This window comes from Tamandua tetradactyla, chromosome 1, assembly GCF_023851605.1.
Source record: "Tamandua tetradactyla isolate mTamTet1 chromosome 1, mTamTet1.pri, whole genome shotgun sequence".
Classification (NCBI taxonomy): Eukaryota; Metazoa; Chordata; class Mammalia; order Pilosa; family Myrmecophagidae; genus Tamandua; species Tamandua tetradactyla.
This window is the reverse complement of record NC_135327.1, coordinates 216,783,075-216,803,654: the sequence shown is the minus strand read 5'-3', so window position 1 is coordinate 216,803,654 and position 20,580 is coordinate 216,783,075. Positions and strand designations below refer to the sequence as shown.

Below are 20,580 nucleotides of genomic sequence, written 5' to 3'. Positions count from 1 at the left end.
TTGCACACAATGTCAGAAACTCACAAAATCTGAGAGGCCTAAAAGGTAGCAACATGTGAGAACTGGTTGATCTGGGTGTCTGGGGAGGAGGGGTTATGTTGGTGTTCTTCGGATGAGGTTTGTATTATTTTTGCAACTGTCCTACAATTTGAAATTATCTCAAAATGAAAAGTTGAAAATATATATATATATATGATTATGGCCCAGTTCATAAGAATCGCTGTCCCTTTTCAAGATTGTTCAATTACATGACACCTTCCAGGTATGGAAGCAAATTGGAAAGAGAAACAGCTTAAGCATATAATTATGCCCAAGCATTTATTTCCTTTATGGTTATTGCAATAACTATTTGGCTATTGTCTAGTTTTACATTTACGTTAAGCATAGTGGTTTGCCGATTCTGACATTCAAAAAATACAAAGAAAACACTTGAGAAGAATTTTTCCAAGAGAAAAACTAATCAACCATCAACAAATGAGAACAGGGCTACCAATGCTGGGACAGACTGAAGCAGCTCCACGATGTTATTTAATCCAAACTGACTTCTCCATCAAATAAGGCTAATGGATGATTCTAAAAAATGATAATGAAACTGCCAACAGTTTTCAGTTTTCACAACTTGCACATAATTTTTCTAATTAAAATTTCATGCTTATAGCATAAAACCCAATAATTATTATGAAAATTCCTTTTACTCATGCAAATAGATAAACATCAACTAAATTTAACATCACTGATTATTTTTTCAAGCAAACAGAAGTACGTAATATTGGAGAGAGTTTTATTTTTACAAAGATTGTCCCATGTGGCTCGCCTAAATGAAAAAATGTTTACACAGAAATACTTACTTAGGAGGTAGTTTGCCCCTCCCTGCTCATTACTTTTCCTTCCAACATACTTAAATCAAAATGACCAGCAAATGAATGTTGTTGGGTCAGATGCTCATTTCCACACCCAAAGTCATCAGGTCAGGGATGACAACACTTTTATTCAAAAAACAATGAAGGGCAGGCCACAATGGCTCAGCAGGCAGAATTCTTGCCTGCCATGCCAGAGACCTGGGTTCGATTCCCGGTGCCTGCCCATGCAAAAAAAAAAAAAAAAGCAAGGAAATAATACTGTTTTCATATTACCCTAAAATATTAAAAATGTGTGTGTGCATGTGTACACACATATAGCGGTAGGCAGAATAACATCTCCCTCCCAAAGATGTCAACGGAACCTAATCCATGGAACTTGCCATATTACCTACATGGTAAAAGGGACTTTGCAGATGTACTTAATTAAGGATTAAGAGATGAGGAGATTATCCTGATTATTAAAATGGACCATAGACCCACTGTAATCATGAGTCCTTATAAGTGGAAGAGGGAGGCAGGAAATGAGAGTCAGAGGGAGAGAAGCCTATGAAGACTGGGCAGATGCCACGTTGCTGACTTCAGAGACAGAGGAAGGGGCCACAAGTCAAAGAACACAGGCGGCCACAAAAAAACTGGAAAAGGAAAGGAAGAGATTCTTCCCTGGGGTCTCCAGAGGTGAAGGCAGCCCTCTGACACCTTGGTTTTAGGCCAATGAGATCCAGATCAGACTTCTGCACTCAAGAAGACATTTATAGTCATGTGCTACATGCAGCACTAGCGGAAAACCAACAGATTCATATGCACACCCCCACAAAGTCACATATACCCTGCTCTTCAAAAGTTGGGCCAAATAAACTACATTTTACGTTGTATCTTTGATTATGCTGATTTCCCAGTGTTCAAGAGGAGCGAACCCTTAAAGAGCAACAGAAATGGGGAACGGATAACGGGCAGAAGAGCTGGCAGCTTCTCTGGTTATAGCATGGGGGACAGGCCCATCCCTGCCCCGCTGGCTCTCCCTTACCTCTTCTTAATGGAATCAAGAGCCTCCCAGGCTTTAATGATACACCTCAGACCACTTTCAGAATTCAATGCCATTTTGTTCTTAACTATGAATCTGATTCATCAGTGACCTTGCATCTGCCTTTCCATTTCCCAACTCCCTTTCTCTGGTTACAAAAGAATGGGAACTATCAAATGTTAGCAGATGCTTATATACTACTTATGCAAACTGATCACCAGCTGGCTGTTCTAAGTCACAAATTCTTTAAGCTATAACATCTCTGCCAAGCAACTGAAGATTCTTTTCCAATTCATTAACACAAATTCTATATTTAAAATAAATACTTCTCAAAATGACTTAAACAACAAATTAACCAATTAATCAATCATGGCACAAACTGACATTTTAATTAAATGTGATGATGAGTTGAGTAGCCTTGTGGTACTTGGAAATAACCTTTCTTATCGCTTTTTCTATAGTGTTTGGTCTGAGGCTTCCTGGATTGACCAGATTATAATTTTCTATCTTTAAACACATAAATCATTTTAATTACATATTTTCTTAAATTACATGCTAATATATTATATTATTATATTATATATATCTTAAAAATTATTACTAGGGTACCACTACAAAAACAATTGCAAGTGTGTGATTTCAAGCATGCCCCCACCTGCAGCATAGGCAGAAAAATACTGAGACTATTTGTTTTTACCCTCTAAGAGATTAAAAATAACCAATAGTGGTTGCTTAACTCTAAGAACAAATAGAAAATGGAGGGTACAGAAAACTTTCTACTTTTTGAGAGAACATAAATAGAAAGGATTTGCATGCACGGAAAACAGAGAGTGCTCCTACTTAAGAATAAGCAAGATCAATGATTTGGATTTCGGGGACCATGAGGGAGACAGAGTAGATGAGGTAATACAGGCATATTCCCCTTTTAGAAAAGTTATGGAAATTCTAGACTTTATTTTAGTATAAGTACCATCAAATGTAAACTGGAAGAAAACATATAAAGGAAGCATCAAATCTGTGACAAGGAAAGATCTTTATTAGAAAAGACCTTTCTTTCTGAGACTGCATTATCAATCTTTCTCAAATCAAGAGGTGACAGAGGTGAGCATGTGGGTGTCATGAGCACTCACAGGCTCCAGGCACGTGGGCACCCCTATGCCACGCCTGGGTGCACACGACAACACCCAGATTCTTTAATAAGGAGGAAAATCACATGCTGACATACAGGACATACAATGATAAGTAAATAAAACTATTCATTTATAAATCAATATAATGAATTTAATAAATACAAAAATTAATAACTTTATTTAGACTTTAACTTTTCTGATTATTTAATTTAATTTTATTTTATTTACACAGACAACTAGTTGTTCCTTCCAGGGATACATCAGAGGGAGTTAAAATATCAGAGCCCTGTTTACCAAGCACCATGCCACCTTTTGTGCAACTTCTCTCAGTCCTCTACCACTTAGAGCTGACACTGATCTGGAGATAGGAAGCCCATCTCCAGCTGGGTACAGGGGCCAGACAGCAGCAAAGAGTGGTGCTACAGAGCCATTTCTGACATTAAAGGAAATGAAATAAATAAATAAATAAAACATGGTCTCCAGAAGTAAACAAGAGATGTATATGAAATGCAGCAAGAAGGGAAGAAAGGATTTTATCTGTCGGGCTTTCAAGGTGACAAAATAGTCCACAATACGGGTCTCTCCGTGACACATGCTAACAGAAAAAAAGCTCTCAGATACCTAGATGGAATGGAAGATGAGAATGAATAAGAAATCTTGTTTATTCACCAGAGTACAACTAATCTTGTCTACTGAAACAGAGACATTTTCTTACAGTTACTTTCTTTATATGACACATTTCTTATTGCTATTAAGATCTGGGCTTCCTTGCTTTCATTTATATTATATTTCCTTAACATATCCATATCAACATCACCATTACAAACCTATAGGTGTAAGTAACAGTTTACTGCATATGAGAAACAGATAACATAACAGGGCAAATAAGGTATATTCTCATACCAAGGCAAGACCTTACGGTCAAGTAAAATATAATAGTCAAGAATGAAAAGAAGTGATGAGGGAAAAAGTGATTGGGCAATGAGGAAATCTTGGGGGAGAGGGGAAGGAATCTGTAAAGCTGCTCGATTCAGGATTTTGGCAGGTGCTAGCTGATACAAAGAGAGAGCTCTGCCTAAGAAGGGTCCCAGCAGTTCCATGGGAGGTTGGGTCTAATTTCAAAAGCAAAGGAGATTAGGACTTACCTCACTTAAGTGCCACACTTCAAGGGTATGGGGATCCCCTGCAGGTGGTGCTATGAAGACCCCGAAAATAGCAGGACACATTCAGATGCTAACCACACATCTAATTACATGGGTAGGAACTCTCCAGAAAGGTCAATAGACAGCCAACCACTAGCATTAAGGGTAGAATATTGCATTTTGAATGTATGAAGATTAAAAAAAATAATGTAAATGGCAAATGTTTCTTCTGCTTAAAGATAACTTAGAAATAATGATGCCAGGCACAAGCTGCAAGGATTCTGTGACCCAAAGTTATGTATTTGGAAACCCTCCAAAGAACCAACAAAGGAAATCTGGAGGTACAAAAAGTGACCACACAATCTCAGCCACAGTTCTGCTTGTTTTGAATCTGAAGACCTGAGCTCTGATTATAAGCACAGACTATGTTACTATTGTACTATTTTACTTCATTGAGCCTCAGTTTCCTGGAGGTAAAAAAAAAAGGGAGGCAGGGATGGGAGTGTCTGGAAGTTTCTGAAGGGACTGTATAAATTCCTTCCCACTTTTACAGTCTATGAAAATCTTTTCCAAATGTTCTTTATACAGTACAAAATACTGATGCATTCAATGGGGAAAAGCCATGCCCACATCTAAATTTTATGAGCTCAGTGGGAGGAAAAAAAGATTCTGGGATAAGCAAGTAGATATAAAGGACACAGTACATCGAAAAGACTATAATGTTTCTTCAGTGTTCCAACATAAAGACCACAGATGAAATGTTTCAGTTCAATGAAGCAAGTGATCGCTGATACTTATTAGTGTGTTTTACAACCTAATATTACTTAACATTCTGATGTGAGGAAGATATTTTTATGGATGGTATATGTGAAAAGGCAAATTTAAAAATAATTTTACAACCAAAATCACTGCATGCTGATTGCGGGTAATTTATTTGGAAATCTGAAGGGTAAGGAAAAAATATATCTCTTGGTGATATCAAATATCAATGAAAAAGAAGACTATTTATGGCATTTAAACGTAGTCCTTTGGAACAAACAACTTGGTTCAAGACAGTGCACCCGCTGCCGAACTGCTGTCGCCTGACAGCCTGTCTTATCTGCCAAATTGCTCATTAGGTTTGGCAATTTTCACCTGCGCCTCCAGTTTATATTTCAGCAGGGAATAAACAGCAGTCTGCTTTAACCACCTTCAGCGGTGGGCTTCCAACATCCCCTCGGTGGCAGAGACCCACACCCCCTCCCATCCGCCATCCTCCAAACACTCACCTTGTGTACATACCATTATTTTTTTAAATGTCAGCTCAGCTTCCAGCTTTGGCAGCTGGCTTAACTCAAATAATGCAAAAACTTAAGTGGGAGAATATGCAAAATAAGTGTTAACGACAGCAAACCTTATATCACAATACTTAGTGGGCTGACCAATAACACTTCACAATTTTTTAATTCTAGAAAAGAGCACACACAATCTGAATTTAATAAAGAAAGTTCATTTCAGGGAGTAGCTCTGAATGGGGCACAGGTGACAAGAGAGCAGAGAAGAGGATTCCTCTTCCAATTGGATCCGACCCATCTAACCTTTACCATGGGTCTGAAAGGAAAGTACTCCAAATTATAAATAAACAATAGAGGTAACATGGCAACGAGAACAAAGAGGCAGCTGAAAGTACCACCTCAGCTCTCTGCCTTTGCCTGATTCCACTGATCCCTGCCAATAAAAACTCTGGCTTTCAGAGGCAAATCAATATGCAAAAAAAAAAAAAAACAAAACCAAAAAGATATACTTTGTGGGCAAAAAGCATCAAAGACATAAAACAAAATGTCTGAAACCCCATAAAACAACTTCTGATGGAACACTGTTTTTCATTTTGCAGAAGTAAAATATTCACTACCAACCCTGCAATTAGCTAGAAAATTACAATAATTACAGCAATTTTGTCTCCCATCTCCAATCCAATTAATAGATATATGACCTTGTCAACATGTAATAATCAGATTGCATCTACAACAAAACTGGATGAGTTCTATATGCCGAATAGAACTTGCACAGTAAGAAGGTAATTATTTGAAATATTGAGAATGCCATTTTGTATGCCATGCTCCTCTTCACAAGTTAAAAGGAAATATAATAGGCATTTATATCTATTTTCCATATTTTTTAAATCAAATCCAGAAAATATTATCTCTAAGGCCAGTTAATGTAAAGAGGATAGACGTCCAAACCAAAGACCTTAGATCTCCTAGGAAGAAAAAATTATTTATGTATTTTGGGGTAAGAAAAATATCAAGAGATCAAGAAGCATGTGTGTTGGAGGGAGGGGGTGCTTAACTTGATGCTCAATTACAGTTTTTGATATGTCTTCACGTTCTAAAACTTAAAAGAGTTAGTAAAATCTTACTAATTAAGTAAATTGCACCATTTCTGAAAAAATGTTGACAGTAATGGATAAAATTTTAAAATTAAGAAAGTTTAGAAAAGGTTAAAAAGTTAAAAGAATTAAAAAGGAAATAAAATTGTATGTAAAAAGTCAGATAACTTATTTCCCAACATTTTTATAGCAGTAGTACTCCCAGAAGTTTTCCAGCATTAGGGTAGTAACTTTTACAAAGTAACCTTGATTCCTCAGGATAGATCTTCCAGAGGAGACACAAAAGAAGTTAGAATCGAAGAATGAAAAGGAATCCTGCGACCCCCAGGTGTCTGTCCTCCCTAAAAGCTCCTTGAGAGGTAAAGAAATCATGGAGTGAAACGATTGACTTGGACTCAATGATGGGCACATGAATTATGTGCAATGAGCACCTTTGATCTCTCCAAGCCCGAGTCTGCTAATATTGAAAATAGACACTGTTAAACATACCTCACAGAATTGTGAGGTTCAGAGAAAATGGCCCCAGTTTGACTCGGTATGAAAGTACTCCCTCCATCTACCCAAGACGTAGAGTGAGTCCCACTCCAGGATATACATCTAATGTAATTAGATTCCTGAACTGCTAAACCTTTTGGAAACATCTGTTAAGATGTGGGTCTGTCCTCAAGAGACATTATTATCACCATCACCATCCTACCGCCTTCTGCGAACCTAGCACTCATCACGTACCAGGCATTGTATCAGCACTTTAAACATGATCGCACATACTGCTCACAAAGATCCGAGATAGTTACTCATAGATTAAGCTGAGGCTTAATTGAGGCTGGGGGAGATTCCTTAGCTTACCCTCATGCTCAAGCTGATCTGACATGGCAAGCCCAGCCTGCTCCCTCTCTTAAACATGAATAGCTACACTACGCTCCTACAAGTACTATCTGCACAGTAAGCTCACGTTAAAAGCACAAAGAAAATTTACTCCCACACAAAACTTATCAAAAGTTGGGGTAAAAGAAACAACATCAAGGTAGACTCCTCAATGTTCAGATATCTGTAAATGGAGGTATGTAAACTCTTGGGAGGATACTAAGACCTTCCAGAGAACACATGGGCGCACAGAGAGTCTAAGAAAATTGAGTAAGATCTTTACCACCGGTCTGAAAATGCATGCTGATTCTGCACAGGGCCTGGGACCACAGGACTTTCAGGGGCTAGCTACTACATGATTTCCTTTAAAATCAAAAGAAAGAAAGAAAGAAACTTTTAGAGTAAAAAAAAAGAAGAAGATGTTTTAATTCTGTTCTCACATCAGAAAAATGAAATATTTAAGACCCATGAAAATCTATTAAATTTTGCTTAAAACAGAAATAAAATGCTGAAACATCTAATGTTATATCAAATACTGTGTTACTGCTATCGTAGTAAGAGGGGCCCTTGAAGGTGAAAGTGCCCCAGTTCCAGGAAAGTCATGATAAGATCCAAAATGGTTCTTTCCCTCCTTTATGATATAAAAACATAAGCAGCACTCACCCTCAATCATACAACTGATGCAATGTACAATTGCCCAGAAAAACTCACAGGATGCCAAACAAAGGGACATGTTGATGCAGTGGTCTTGTAACTGAGAAAGTAAATGGCTCTGGATAATCCTTTTACCACTAAGTTGGTTTTTAGTTCATTGCTTTCAACAAAATGGAAGGAAGGCACAAGCCAGCAGTCTGTACACTGATATCTCATTAAAAATAATTTTTGATTAAGAATCACTAACTGATAACTGATGCCCGGCATTTAAGGATGAGTATACTAATTGTGGAGAAATCCATCTTACAGAGATACATTTCTAGTAAAAATAATTTTATAATTAATAAAATTTGTTATATATCCATACAATTATGTTATTTTGATCTAGTACTGTCTAATTTGATCACAGTATATTTAAATTTTATAGAAAACTTAAAACAGTTAAAATGTTAATGTTTTTTGAGTTGCAGAGAAATATGAACAGATGTCCAATAAAAGAAATTGCAAGCTTAAAAATATATTAGGTTATGGCAGTGCGACAGTGGCTCCGCAGGCAGACCTGCCATGCTGGGGACAAGGGTTCAATTCCTGGTGCCCCACAATGTTTAAAATATATATATATAATAATATATATATAATATATATAAAATACAATATATATGTATGAAGTTAGAAGGGCGCACGGGTGGTTCAGTGGTAGAATGCTCACCTTCCACGCGGGAGATCAGGGTTTGATTCCCAGGAAATACATATATATATATATATATACATATTAGGTTAAAATTCTAGATTGAGTGGAATGGAAATAAAAGTTCAAAGAGAAAAAGGAACTAAGTAAACTTTCTAAAAGTTATACAAAAGGTTTGTAGGTACATGTGTTCTTTACAAAAAAAAACCTTTATTATGAGTAAATTCAAACCTATAAAGAAGTAGAGTGTCAGTACACTGATTTCTCAGTTAATCACTCAGTTACCAATTTCCTACTTCCCAGACAATTTATTTTGAGGTAACATATAGCTATAACATTTCAGCCATAAATATCACAGCATGCATTACTAAAATACCCTTAAAAAAATAATAATTGCAACAATATTATCAGAACTTAAAATAATTCCGTAATATCAAGTATCCAAACAACATTCAACTCAGCACATGAATGTCATTCTTTCTAAAATTTTTGTTTTAATCGGGATTTAAATGAAATCTGCACAGTATGGTTGGTTATTATGTCTTTAAAATTTATTAATCTATGATCTTCCTCTCCACCTCTTTCTCCCCTTGCGTTTTATTGAAGAACCTGGGTCATCTGTCTTGTACAGTTTCCCAGTCTCGATTTGGCTGCTTGCATCCCCATGGCGTCAACACGCTTCTCAGGGGCCTGTAGCTACTGTCAAATGGCAGTTGCATCTGTATGTTTGAGCAGATTCAGGGTATTGTGTTGTTTTTTTCAATGTTACAGTGTTGTGTTCTTCCATCAGGTGGCACACAATGCTTGCTTGTGTCTTCTTAAATTATTAATTTTTTTGATGCTCAATATCTAGATCCACTACTTTATCACTAGTTGTAAATCAGTGTATTCTAATTCAATCATGACTTTTTGATTTACTAAGTGGACTACTTCTATAGAAAGAAACTTCCTCTCAATTTGGTTAGCCAGTGCTACCATCTGAAAAGGAAATACAGGAAAGATGACTGAATCTTTCCTTCATTTATCAGTTTCCAAAATTAGTTGGTGCATGAGCATCCTTTACCAGGGACTAAGTAGGCTTCTGTATTTATTATTATAAATTGAGAATTTTATTGCTGCTCCTCTCCTTATCAATGCTGCAACTGCCCCTTCATTGGCCAACGTAGCCATCGGTCCTTTAGACAAAATCCTAGTAATTTATTTTCTTATAATAACAATTTTAACAAAAAATTTTCCATTAGAACCATTTTAAGTGTATGCTTCAGAGGCATTAGTTACATTTATAAGGTCATGCTACCATCACCACCATTCATTACCAAAACTTACTCAAATATAAACTCTGCTTGCAATTAAGCAATAGCTTCCCATTTCCCCCCTCTCCCAGGCCCCTGATAATCTCCAATCTACTTTCTGTCTTCATGAATTTGCTTATTCTAGATATTTCAATTAAGTGCAATCACTATTTGTCAAATATTGACAATATATGTTCTTTTGAGTTTGGCTTATTTTACTTAGCATAACGATTTCAAGGCTCATCCATGCTGAGGCACGTAGAAAAACTGTCTCCCTTTTCTGATTTTTTTTGGGAGGGGAGGGTGCATGAACTGGAAAACAAAAAAAAAAACTGTATTCCTTTTTAAGGATGAATAAAATTCTATTGTACGGATATACCACTTTTTTTTTCATCTAGTCATCAGTTGATGGAAACCTAGTAGCACTTGACTTCTTCCTTACTTTCTGAAATGGCAAGATGACCTGCGATATTTATTCTCATACATTTCATGCCCTGGACCTGAATTCAGCCATTTCTCTGAAACGCTCTGGTACTTTTTAGTGAAAAATACTATTTCCACACCACAGCCTGAATATCTGGATATTTAAATTTTAACACTTAGGACCAGCCAAATGCGGACAGCTGAATGTTAGAAATTCTGTTGAGGCCAGAGGAGTCAAAGGTAAAAACTGAAGGAAAACATGCCATTCAAATTCGTCTTACTACAGAAACATGCTGTACTTTTCCTCAAACTTTTTTTTAAGGTGCAGCCAAAAGAAAAGGTATAACTTGCTTTATAAAACACAAAACTTAAAAAACTACAATAACAACAAAATTTCTGTATTTAGCTAGATACATATAGTTGTAATTTCTTACATAAAGACACTTTTCCAAACTTCAGACACCTGGATACCCATGCTATTATTTTATTTAAGTGTTCTTTAAGTAAAATTTAGGCAACCTCTCCTCCCAACCCCCACGTTGCCCCAAAACAAGTCAATAATTAAGAAAAGAATTAAGCAACCTACTTTATAAGCATAGGTTCATTTAAAGGAGCTATCCACTACATCACAGTTTTGTTAAGCTGGTATACATTAAAGAAAATATAGTAACTGTGTACCAGCCACATATTACCTCACATATTTGAATAGTAGTACATGTACCATCTTTAGAAAAACACTGCCCAAAATAAATCCAAAATAAGATTTTTTTAAGTGGCATATTCATGGAGGAATCAAATATTATTTCACACAACTTGTTTTAAAAGATATTTGTTTGTACATATGCACAAACAAATCTCCTGCATATAAAGAAATGTTGTACTGAATATGTCCTGGCTTCTTTGGAAAATTTTCTACTTTTATCTGGGTCCACTTGTGATTAGTTCTTGTCAGATGATGAAAAGCAATTTTAGTGAGTGGTTAACTTAACTAGTTTGCAATGATACATGATGCTCTAGGGCATTACTTACGTATCCCATCATACAATAAATTTTCTATACTCCTCTACAGCATACTTTTCTTGTACTCTCTAATTGACCATCAGGTTTGTTAACTGTTAGATCCAAATTACTTTCCTTGTTCTCCTTTCATATACCTTCGGAGAACAGTAGAAGCACAAGTAGTTTCTGAGCATCTATAGGCAAACTGCCAAAACAATGTAGACTTCGACCAATGCAAAACATAGGAATAATGATGTTATATTCTAAATAATAGAAGAATACGCTATATTCTGTTAGGATAACCTAACAGCAGCTCTTACAGATCACTGAACTCTAATCTGAGGTCTCTTCTGTCTCTGCTCTTCAGATAAAGTTCAAGTGAAAGGAGTTCAAGTTTAATCAAGTTAGCTGTCAATCAATGATGATATACTTTGTTTCAATGTAAAACATCTTGAGTATTTCTATTTGTTCTAGCATTCAGATGAAATACATAGAAAGGAAAATACAGGCAGTTTAAATTATGATTCTTATATACCTTGAGTAAGCAATTAAAAGTCTAGCATGCACACGTAAAGTAAATCCAATCTATTAAGGTGTAAAGATGCTTGCTTACTTCTGTGCTAACGATTTTTGCCCAGGTTCTGAACTTAATCAAGTTTTGATAAAAACAGATAATGAATTCAATTCACAGTAGCATGGATGGATAGTATAAGTTGGCATCCTTGTAAATTAAGATGACATGTGCAGAGAAGGAAAATACTTTCACTTACTTGCACGAAGGACAGAAGGTGTGACCTCAATTTCACTTGTTGCTTGATAAGGCTGAAAGGCTGAAACATTATTGGTGCCAAGCTCACTGCCAAATATCTCTGGACTCTGGGTGCCGGTGGAGCTGGCACTGGTGCCATCACCTCCATGGTGTGGCTGCTGTTCATCAAACACCGCTACCAGCTAGAAAAGAAAAGTAAATTTACATTTATAAATGAAGGCATTTAAATTGCTAGTAAAAACTTAACCATATTTGGTGTACATCTACACGGGGAAAATATTAATATTTATGCACCCAGAAATACTACATTTTATGAATCAATGCTTCAAAGATAAAGTCTTTCCCTAAATTTTGAGGCTCTGCTTCCATATCTTAAACCCATGCAATTTATATCCAAAAGTGTATGGGTGGGGAAAAATGGTTTCACATCACAGAATGCTAAGGTAGAGGTGGAAAGGATTTAAATGTTTTCTCTATATTGTAAAGGTTGCTTTTGCCCAAATAGTTGGGAAAAATGCAAAAGGGTATGCATAATAAAGTTACCTTCATATAGGAAGAAAGGATTGTGAAAAAAATATACTTCTGCTCATGTGTGCAAAAGAAATACTGAGAGGACAAAAGAGAAACAAATGAGATTGGTTACCTCCAGGAAGGGTGGGGGATAGGGCTGGGAAGAGGGTAATGGGGTAGTGGAGAGGGACACTTTCTGGAGTGTATTTTTCTGTATCACTTTCACTCTTCGAACCAGAACATTGATTCCAAAATCCAAAATGTAAAGAAATAAATGAGCCCAACCAGGGCACGTATAAGGGCAGGAAGAAAGGGACCAAAATGAAACTATAATCAAATAAATCTATGTTACAATGAACAATATAATCACACCATAAAGGATGGGGAAGAAAAGAACTAATTTTGGAAACCTATTTTCACAATTCAATGTAAGGCTAAAGAAAAAAAAAGAATTATCACTCAAATATTGTGCTTTAGTTAGTAAATTTTTTCCCCACAAATGTATTGTTTGACAAATCTTATACAACTATCTATACACAGAGAGAGAGAGAAAAAGAGAGAGAGAGAGAGAGAGAGGCATATAAACATCATACCTGGGATGAATAAATAAGTAAAAAACAGTTTAGACAATGAGAGTCAAGGCTCTCACTGTGAAACACAGAAGTCAAAATAAGGAAAGGTTAGAACAAACTCTGTGGTGTCAGACTGGAGTCAGAGGCATCATCAGTACAAACTCATGGGATTTTATATGTAGGTGGGTGAGTGGGTAGATGAGTGAGTGGGTGGATAGATACATACTACAAGCATATATGGACGGATGGATGGAAGGGATAGATAGGGATGATAGCACATGTGTGAATAAACAAATATCTATTTCCTAGCTCGTTCACTAGGAGGTCCCAGAAGCAATAGCACCTAGTACCAATGAACATACCTAGTACCTACATCTTGGTTTCTAAATACTATCCCCCCTTAAATGAGCCAGGGCTTCTTGAAAACATGGTGGATGTGCCTAGAAGATCTTGAGATGCCAAAAAGAAAGGAGGTACTGAAAAGTAATGGAGACATGTCACAGCACAACAGGGGACCATTTGAAGAAGTTTCCAATGGCCAAAGCCAGAACTACTTGTAAACAAAATAAATAATTTTATTACTGGATTACAACCCAAAGAAAAACTAAATATCTCTGAACATATAGTGATATCAACAAATCATTGAAGAAATAATTAAAGGGTAGAAGGGGCAACTATTTCTCACAGGAGCATCACAATTAAAGGAAGGATTGAAATAAAAAATCATCACTATGCAGCCACTGCAGTAATAACTATTGCAGGCAATATTTACCAGTGGATGCTAAACACAGAAGGTAAAAATACGATAAGTAATAGAATACTTGCAAATTTCAAAGCATCTCCCCATGAGATACCTTTTAATTAAAAAGGTAATAGAATATTTGCAATAGAGAAACCTGGCAGACCCCACCTTAACTAAGGTTTGCATAACCAGAAATAAAATGTATCAATATCATGTACCCTCCGATACAATGCATTGAGACGCAGAAAACATTACTTCTGTGGTATGTTGACAAAAATGTATAACTTCATGATCTACTCATGAGAAAACAGGCAAACTCAAACTGAGGGACATTCTACAAAGCTGACTAATACTATTTTTTTGGGCATGGGCAGGCTCCGGGAATCAAACCCAGGTCTCCAGAATGGCAGGCAAGAACTCTGCCACTGAGCCACCATTGCCTGCCCTGACTAATACTATTTTAAAACATCAGATATGACGATCAGAGAAAGACTGAGGAAACTGCAGATTGGTGGAACCCAAGGAGAAATGATAACTACATGCAACGTGAGAACCCTGACAACAGCCTGAACCAGAGAAAGGATGTTAGCAAGAAAGCTGGCAGATTCACACAAGATCTGACCATTAATTGTACTGACTAAATGTTAGTTTCCTAATTTTTTTTTTTTTTAACGTGGGCAGGCACCAGGAATCGAACCCGGGTCCTCGGGCATGGCAGGCAAGCATTCTTACCTGCTGAGCCACCGTGGCCCGCCCATAGTTTCCTAATTTTGATACATTGTACTATGGTTTTGAAGGATGTTAACGTTAGGGGAGCATGAAGGATATATGAGAACTCTCCTACCACTTCTGCAAATCTTCTGAAATATAAAACTACTTCAAAGTAAATGTAAAAGAATTTTTTATAGTATAAAATTTTAAAATTCTAAAAATAAAATTCATTGTTCCCTCATATAAATAATACAGTAAAAGTGCTTCTTAAAAAGAATAATAAAGTTCCAAGAAGCAGCAGTTATCCCCTTAAATCATTAAGCCTAAACTCAAGTTTAGCAGCTAAGCTTAGCATTCCAAGGAAAAGAAAATCTTGGCTATACCCAAAACAAACTACCTCATGTGCTTCCAAACCAAGCTTTTTCAATGTCAATGTCCCTATCAGTTAAAGGAGAAGGTAAATTTTCAGACTGTGAGCAGTACTTATAAACCTCACTTCATAGACAGCTTTGTCATTTTGAACAACTGCTATTCCACAAACATTTACATATCATCAATCAGTTCATAAGACAAAAAAGAACACCATCGTAAGGTCATAGAGACATGTAGACAAACAGGAAGCTCAGAACCCTGCTGCGGCATACTATATAATTAGCTGATTAAACAATCTGGAGGGAGGTTAAGTGGTAAGAAGAAATCAAAGTAGGATGAATAGTTGGGCCACTCAACCTTATAATAAGCAGCATAAGTGGGGAAAGAAATCTTTAATAGCTACAAAAACTGGAAAAGTGTTTGTGTATATATATCAAAGTTTCAATACACCATAATAAAATCATTCCATTTTTCTGACACTGACTGGTAGCATGAGTTTAGGGGTCAGGAAACTTCTTGAAAATGGCCAGAAAGGTAAGTATCTTTGACTTTGCATATGGTCTCTGTTACAACTACTCTTTCCACTGTTGTAATGTGAAAGCAGCCACAGACAACATATTTACAAATGAGTGTGATTATTTTTAATAAAACTTTCATAGATAAATCGGCCAAATTATTGCCCTCCCTTCTAACACCACCCAATTTTAAAATTTCAATTATTTGGAAATAAGAGTTAATGAAATCCATGCCAAGCTCTTCTCAGGTATTCTGAATTTCTATACTTAATTTTAATATCATCAGACTTCTCAAAAGGTGTGTGGCTTAATATCCATTTTGAAGATGTTAAGTTTTGACATTATGGTGCTTGATTACAAACCAATGAAATCTCAGTTTTGTTATTAACTTTTCACTATGTGTTCTCAAGAATCAAGTTCTTTCTGCAAACTTAAAATGGAAATTGAAGATTACAAAGAATCTTTGTAAATGCCACAAATGATGGAAAAACTTATACATGTATATTAGTTTCAATAATTATCTCTAGCATTTTTAGAAAACAGTGTTAAGAAATCTGGACTGTGTCACGAACAAATGCTGCTTGAATTTCAGTGGCAGAATCACAGTTGGTGATTTGCAATATGCCAATATAAGACACAATCCCACAGCTTTCTTTTAAACCAAAATTTAAGTGCCAGGTGCAGATATGAAGTAATTTTGTGTTAAATTGGGAAGGATATATAATTTTAGAAAAATCTACTCTACAAGAATAAATACAGTAACATAGCAAAAGAAAATGAGACCTTCACAAAAACATCACATATTAAAAATCTCTATCACGCTCTTCAAAAAGTAAAGGAAATGTCTGCTTTTAAATTTGTGAATATGACTCAAATCCATATTTTAACAGATGGAATTTTCACTAATGCCCATGAAATAGATCATCTGCAAAAGTTCATTTTTATTTTCAATAGTTATTATTTAATGCTACTTCAATTCCATCCATCCATCAAGTCTCTATGACAAAAAAGGCAAAAAGTTATTATAACAATTGGGATACTCTAGGTATAAAGAAAGTGCTTTGCCATGTAATCCCACCTACCACATGACAAGTCATTTTAACTCTTTGAAATGCTAAAAAAAAAACAAAAACTGTTATATCGATTTTCACACATAAATACTGGTGAATGACTTGGATCTAGGATGGCACCTTTACTAGGTGAAAACCTGTAACTGGGTGTAACAAAGTAGCTAAGAGCACAGAATTTGGAATCTGAGAGACCTAGTTCTTGGATGGCTGTTGATAAATAAATCCACTGGCCTCTAAAATCTCTAAAGCCTTGCTCTACTCATCTAGAAGAAGGCAGTGGTCATAGGGGGCAAAAAATAACACCCAAGATCTTCTGGAACCTGCGAATATTTTGCTTCACATGGCAAAGGAGACTTTGCAGATGTTACACAGATTAAGCACTAGATTCAGATCTGGGAAGATTATCCTGGATTCTCTAGGTGGGCCCAACCTAATCACATGAGTCTGGAAAAGCGGAAAACCTTTCTCAGCTGTGGTCAGAAAGAAAAGTGACATCGAATGAATAGTCAGGCAAAAGCCATGTTGCTGGCCTTGAGGATGAAAGGAGGGAATGCAGCAAAGAAGTCAAGGAATGCAGGCAACCTCTCGACTGCAAGAAATGAATTCAAAAGGAATACAGCTCTGCTGACACCTTGATTTTAGCCAGTGAGATCCATGTCAGACTTCTAATCCTACAGAACTATAAGATAACAAATTTGAGTTGTTTAAAGCCATTAAATTTGTAGCAATTTTTAATGATGACAACAGAAAACTGATATGGTAGTAATAGCTACCGTTCTAGATCTGTGGTGACAAAGGGATATGAGATAACAATTTCTGAAACAAAGTAAGCACAAATTTGCTATTAGCTTTTGGTAAGGCGTAATATGTTGGTGGTTGGTAAAATTTCATAAATTTGAGAATCCATTTCAAGAGTAACCTGAAGACTGATGAAAAACACTTCTACATTGTAGTAATAAGAGAGAGAGAGAGAAAGGGAAGGAGAAGGAGAAGCCTTGCTAGAAAATATCCTGGTCAAAGACCGTACTAACCAGAAAATCATATGCTTTACTTCTTACATTAAACAATGACGTATCTTTTATTATTCCATTTTGCAGAAAAGAAAAGTGAGGCTCAGAGATTAATAAGAGACTGAGATGATTATCTATAAGTCTTTAAAAATAGGATTCTATCATCCTTGATTAGCCAAAGGTAATTACCCACCTTACTAATTTAATGTAATTTTGATAACAACACCTAAAAGTTTTCTGAACATAATTGAAGGTAACCAAGATAACATCAAACAATTCAATGCTTGTGATATGATCATTCAATCTTAATCAGAAGAGCTTAAAAAGATTCAAAGATCTGGCAGATTCTGCCTTCAACCAGGAAAATGGCAGACACCTTAAGTTGAGTGAATCTCTAAGTGATATCTCTGGGTTCTCTAGGCTCTGACTCCATGCACCTTCAGAAGCCACATCATGGGCACATGCCTTGAGCAATACGTCTATTGCGTTCTCCAAGCACAGGCTGAACATATCCAGAGGGAGCTGATTATCATGGGTCTCAAGAAAGTCCTTTGAACACACGACATTAATACATGGAATTGTTTGGCTTTAAAATAATGACCTACAATTCTTTAGAGAGGCATCACATTTTCAGTCCCAGAGAAGACCCAAAGCATGTGGAAAAATACTTTAAAAACCAGGATAAATTTGAAGATTCGTCAAATAGACCTTTCATACACAGGAGCATAAGAGAGAGGAATTCAATGTATAAGAAAGATTCAATGAATCATATGTCTGCAACATCCAAAAAAAACCCAGCAAGAAACAAAGGAAAAAACCACTTGACTGTGCTTCTGGCACATAGATCTCTGTGTTTGTCACATCTCTCAATATTCTAACACAGTACTATTACAACAACACTTTTGGACACCAAAATAATGATGGCATCATATAATAACATGTCTGAGAAATGGCAGAGCGTTTGAAAGGGTAGATCTGCCTATAAAGAATAAAGGCAAAATACATAAAAATGTGAAAACTACAGCAAATTGCAGTTTCCAAAAAGTAACAATAAAATTAAAGTAGTTGGAGATACATGTATTTTAAGTTTAAAATGTAGCTGTTCCGCTCATGAAATTCTAAATTAGTACTATCTCTTAGATGACTTTTCCTTCCCATAGGTCAGTCTGTGAATTTCTATAAATAAGGCCACCCAGGTCAATACTTCAAAATTTTTCTCTCCTTTCATTCAGGTACGTCGTTGGAAAAAATCGTAAATAGACCAAGTATAAGGAATTCTTTTTTATTCTTTTCAAAATTTTTTTCACTTAGTTGTTTGCCCTAAAGCAAATGTGATAATAATGACACATATATAAAAGGAAAAATGATCAGACACTAGCATGGTTGTGTTAGATTAGCTTAGTGTGTTATCAACTCACAAGAAATGAACCTAATGTGGTAAACCTTTCACAGTGCCATTTCAAATACCACATGATCTAGAAACAGCAAAACATTTCCGTGACTACCTGAACAACACAGCAGATCACCAATATCATGAGGTTCTACCTCTCGGTAATCAGAGGTCAACTGTCCCACAAGAGCTAACAGCATGCTTTAAGAAGGTAATATTTCTTGGTTGTGGATGATTTCGTGCTTCATCTGGAAATCACACCATAAAAGAAGTTTATCTCAGACACGTTCCAGTCCTGACGCTTACATTTCAGAGCTGGGATTTAATTCTGCCTCCCTTCAAAAGTGACACACTCCATCACTCATCAAGCCTTCATACTAATTAGGATCCCATTTTAAGAGTTATGTTCAACTAATAGCCTTGAGTGTGTCAACCACAAACCACAATGAAATACGCAAATGTGAAGAGCTGTGGGCTAGCTGACCTACACCTCAAATACATTCTAAACCCTCTTTCCTCTCACCCCAGACACAAGCGCCACCCTTCCATGTGTGCCCCTTCGTGATGTTACAACTACATCGTACTACTGCGAGCGTGTTCACATGCACACACAAAAAAACAGCAGTAGCATCTCAGTCAGATACAGCAAAGTAACTGTGAAATGGACTAGTCACATACAGATAGGCTGGTTCCAAGTTGGAGGAGGTAGTGTTAGTGTGATTTGGTATCAACACACGGTCAAAGAAACCACATAACTGGGAAAGAAGAAATATGACCTTGAAGTGAAATAATGAAATTAGTAATTATTATGTAGACATGGAAAAAAAAGGTACCATAAAATCAATTTGTAAGCTTTCTGATGACTGAACTTACTTTAATGACACAGTCCATACTAAATCCTTAATCATCTTCTGAGCCTCAGTTGCTCTCATGGTTCATTAAAAACATTTAAATAGAGCTACTATTTTAGAGGGAGAGTAAGCAAGACAATAGCAGAAGGATATATCTGGGCCAATGATATTTGGAATAAGTAATACAAACTATAACCAATAAAAGCAAACTGACTACAGAAGACTGTCAAGCTCACCACTGAAAACATTTAAACATTATGTATGTGACATTAATTCTGTGCTTCATCAGCATTTTAAGGATTAAATATACTTTGTCTGATGCAAAATATTCAGAGCTTCATATGGAACTTTAAAGTGCCAGGAGCACGTCAAACACTAGCCACTCTTCCTTCTGGCTAAGCCAAAAATGGCAAAGAGCTAGGAGGTCTTTCCCTGCATTGCATCATGAGATGACTTCAAATCTGCCTTAACTTCTCAGCTCCATAGCTAGAGATTTTGAAGACAGCTGTTTCTCACCTGTGCATCTCATCCCCCACCACCCTACCAACCTTTCAACATATATCTATCTAAAAGTAAGATGTGGAAATAGGATTTAATAACATAGTGCTTTAATCTGCGGACAATAAT

General features: G+C 36.3%; 1 protein-coding gene across 22 annotated transcripts in view; it reads right to left on the bottom strand.

Annotated features, from left to right (window-relative positions):
* Positions 1-20,580, bottom strand: part of PARD3 (par-3 family cell polarity regulator) — a 676,839-nt gene that overhangs the window by 379,646 nt on the left and 276,613 nt on the right. For all 22 annotated transcript variants that reach the window (XM_077152059.1, XM_077152104.1, XM_077152083.1 and 19 more), the window contains one exon: positions 12,212-12,392. In XM_077152059.1, coding sequence (XP_077008174.1) covers positions 12,212-12,392 — 181 coding nt within the window. The remainder of the gene's footprint in view (positions 1-12,211; positions 12,393-20,580) is intronic.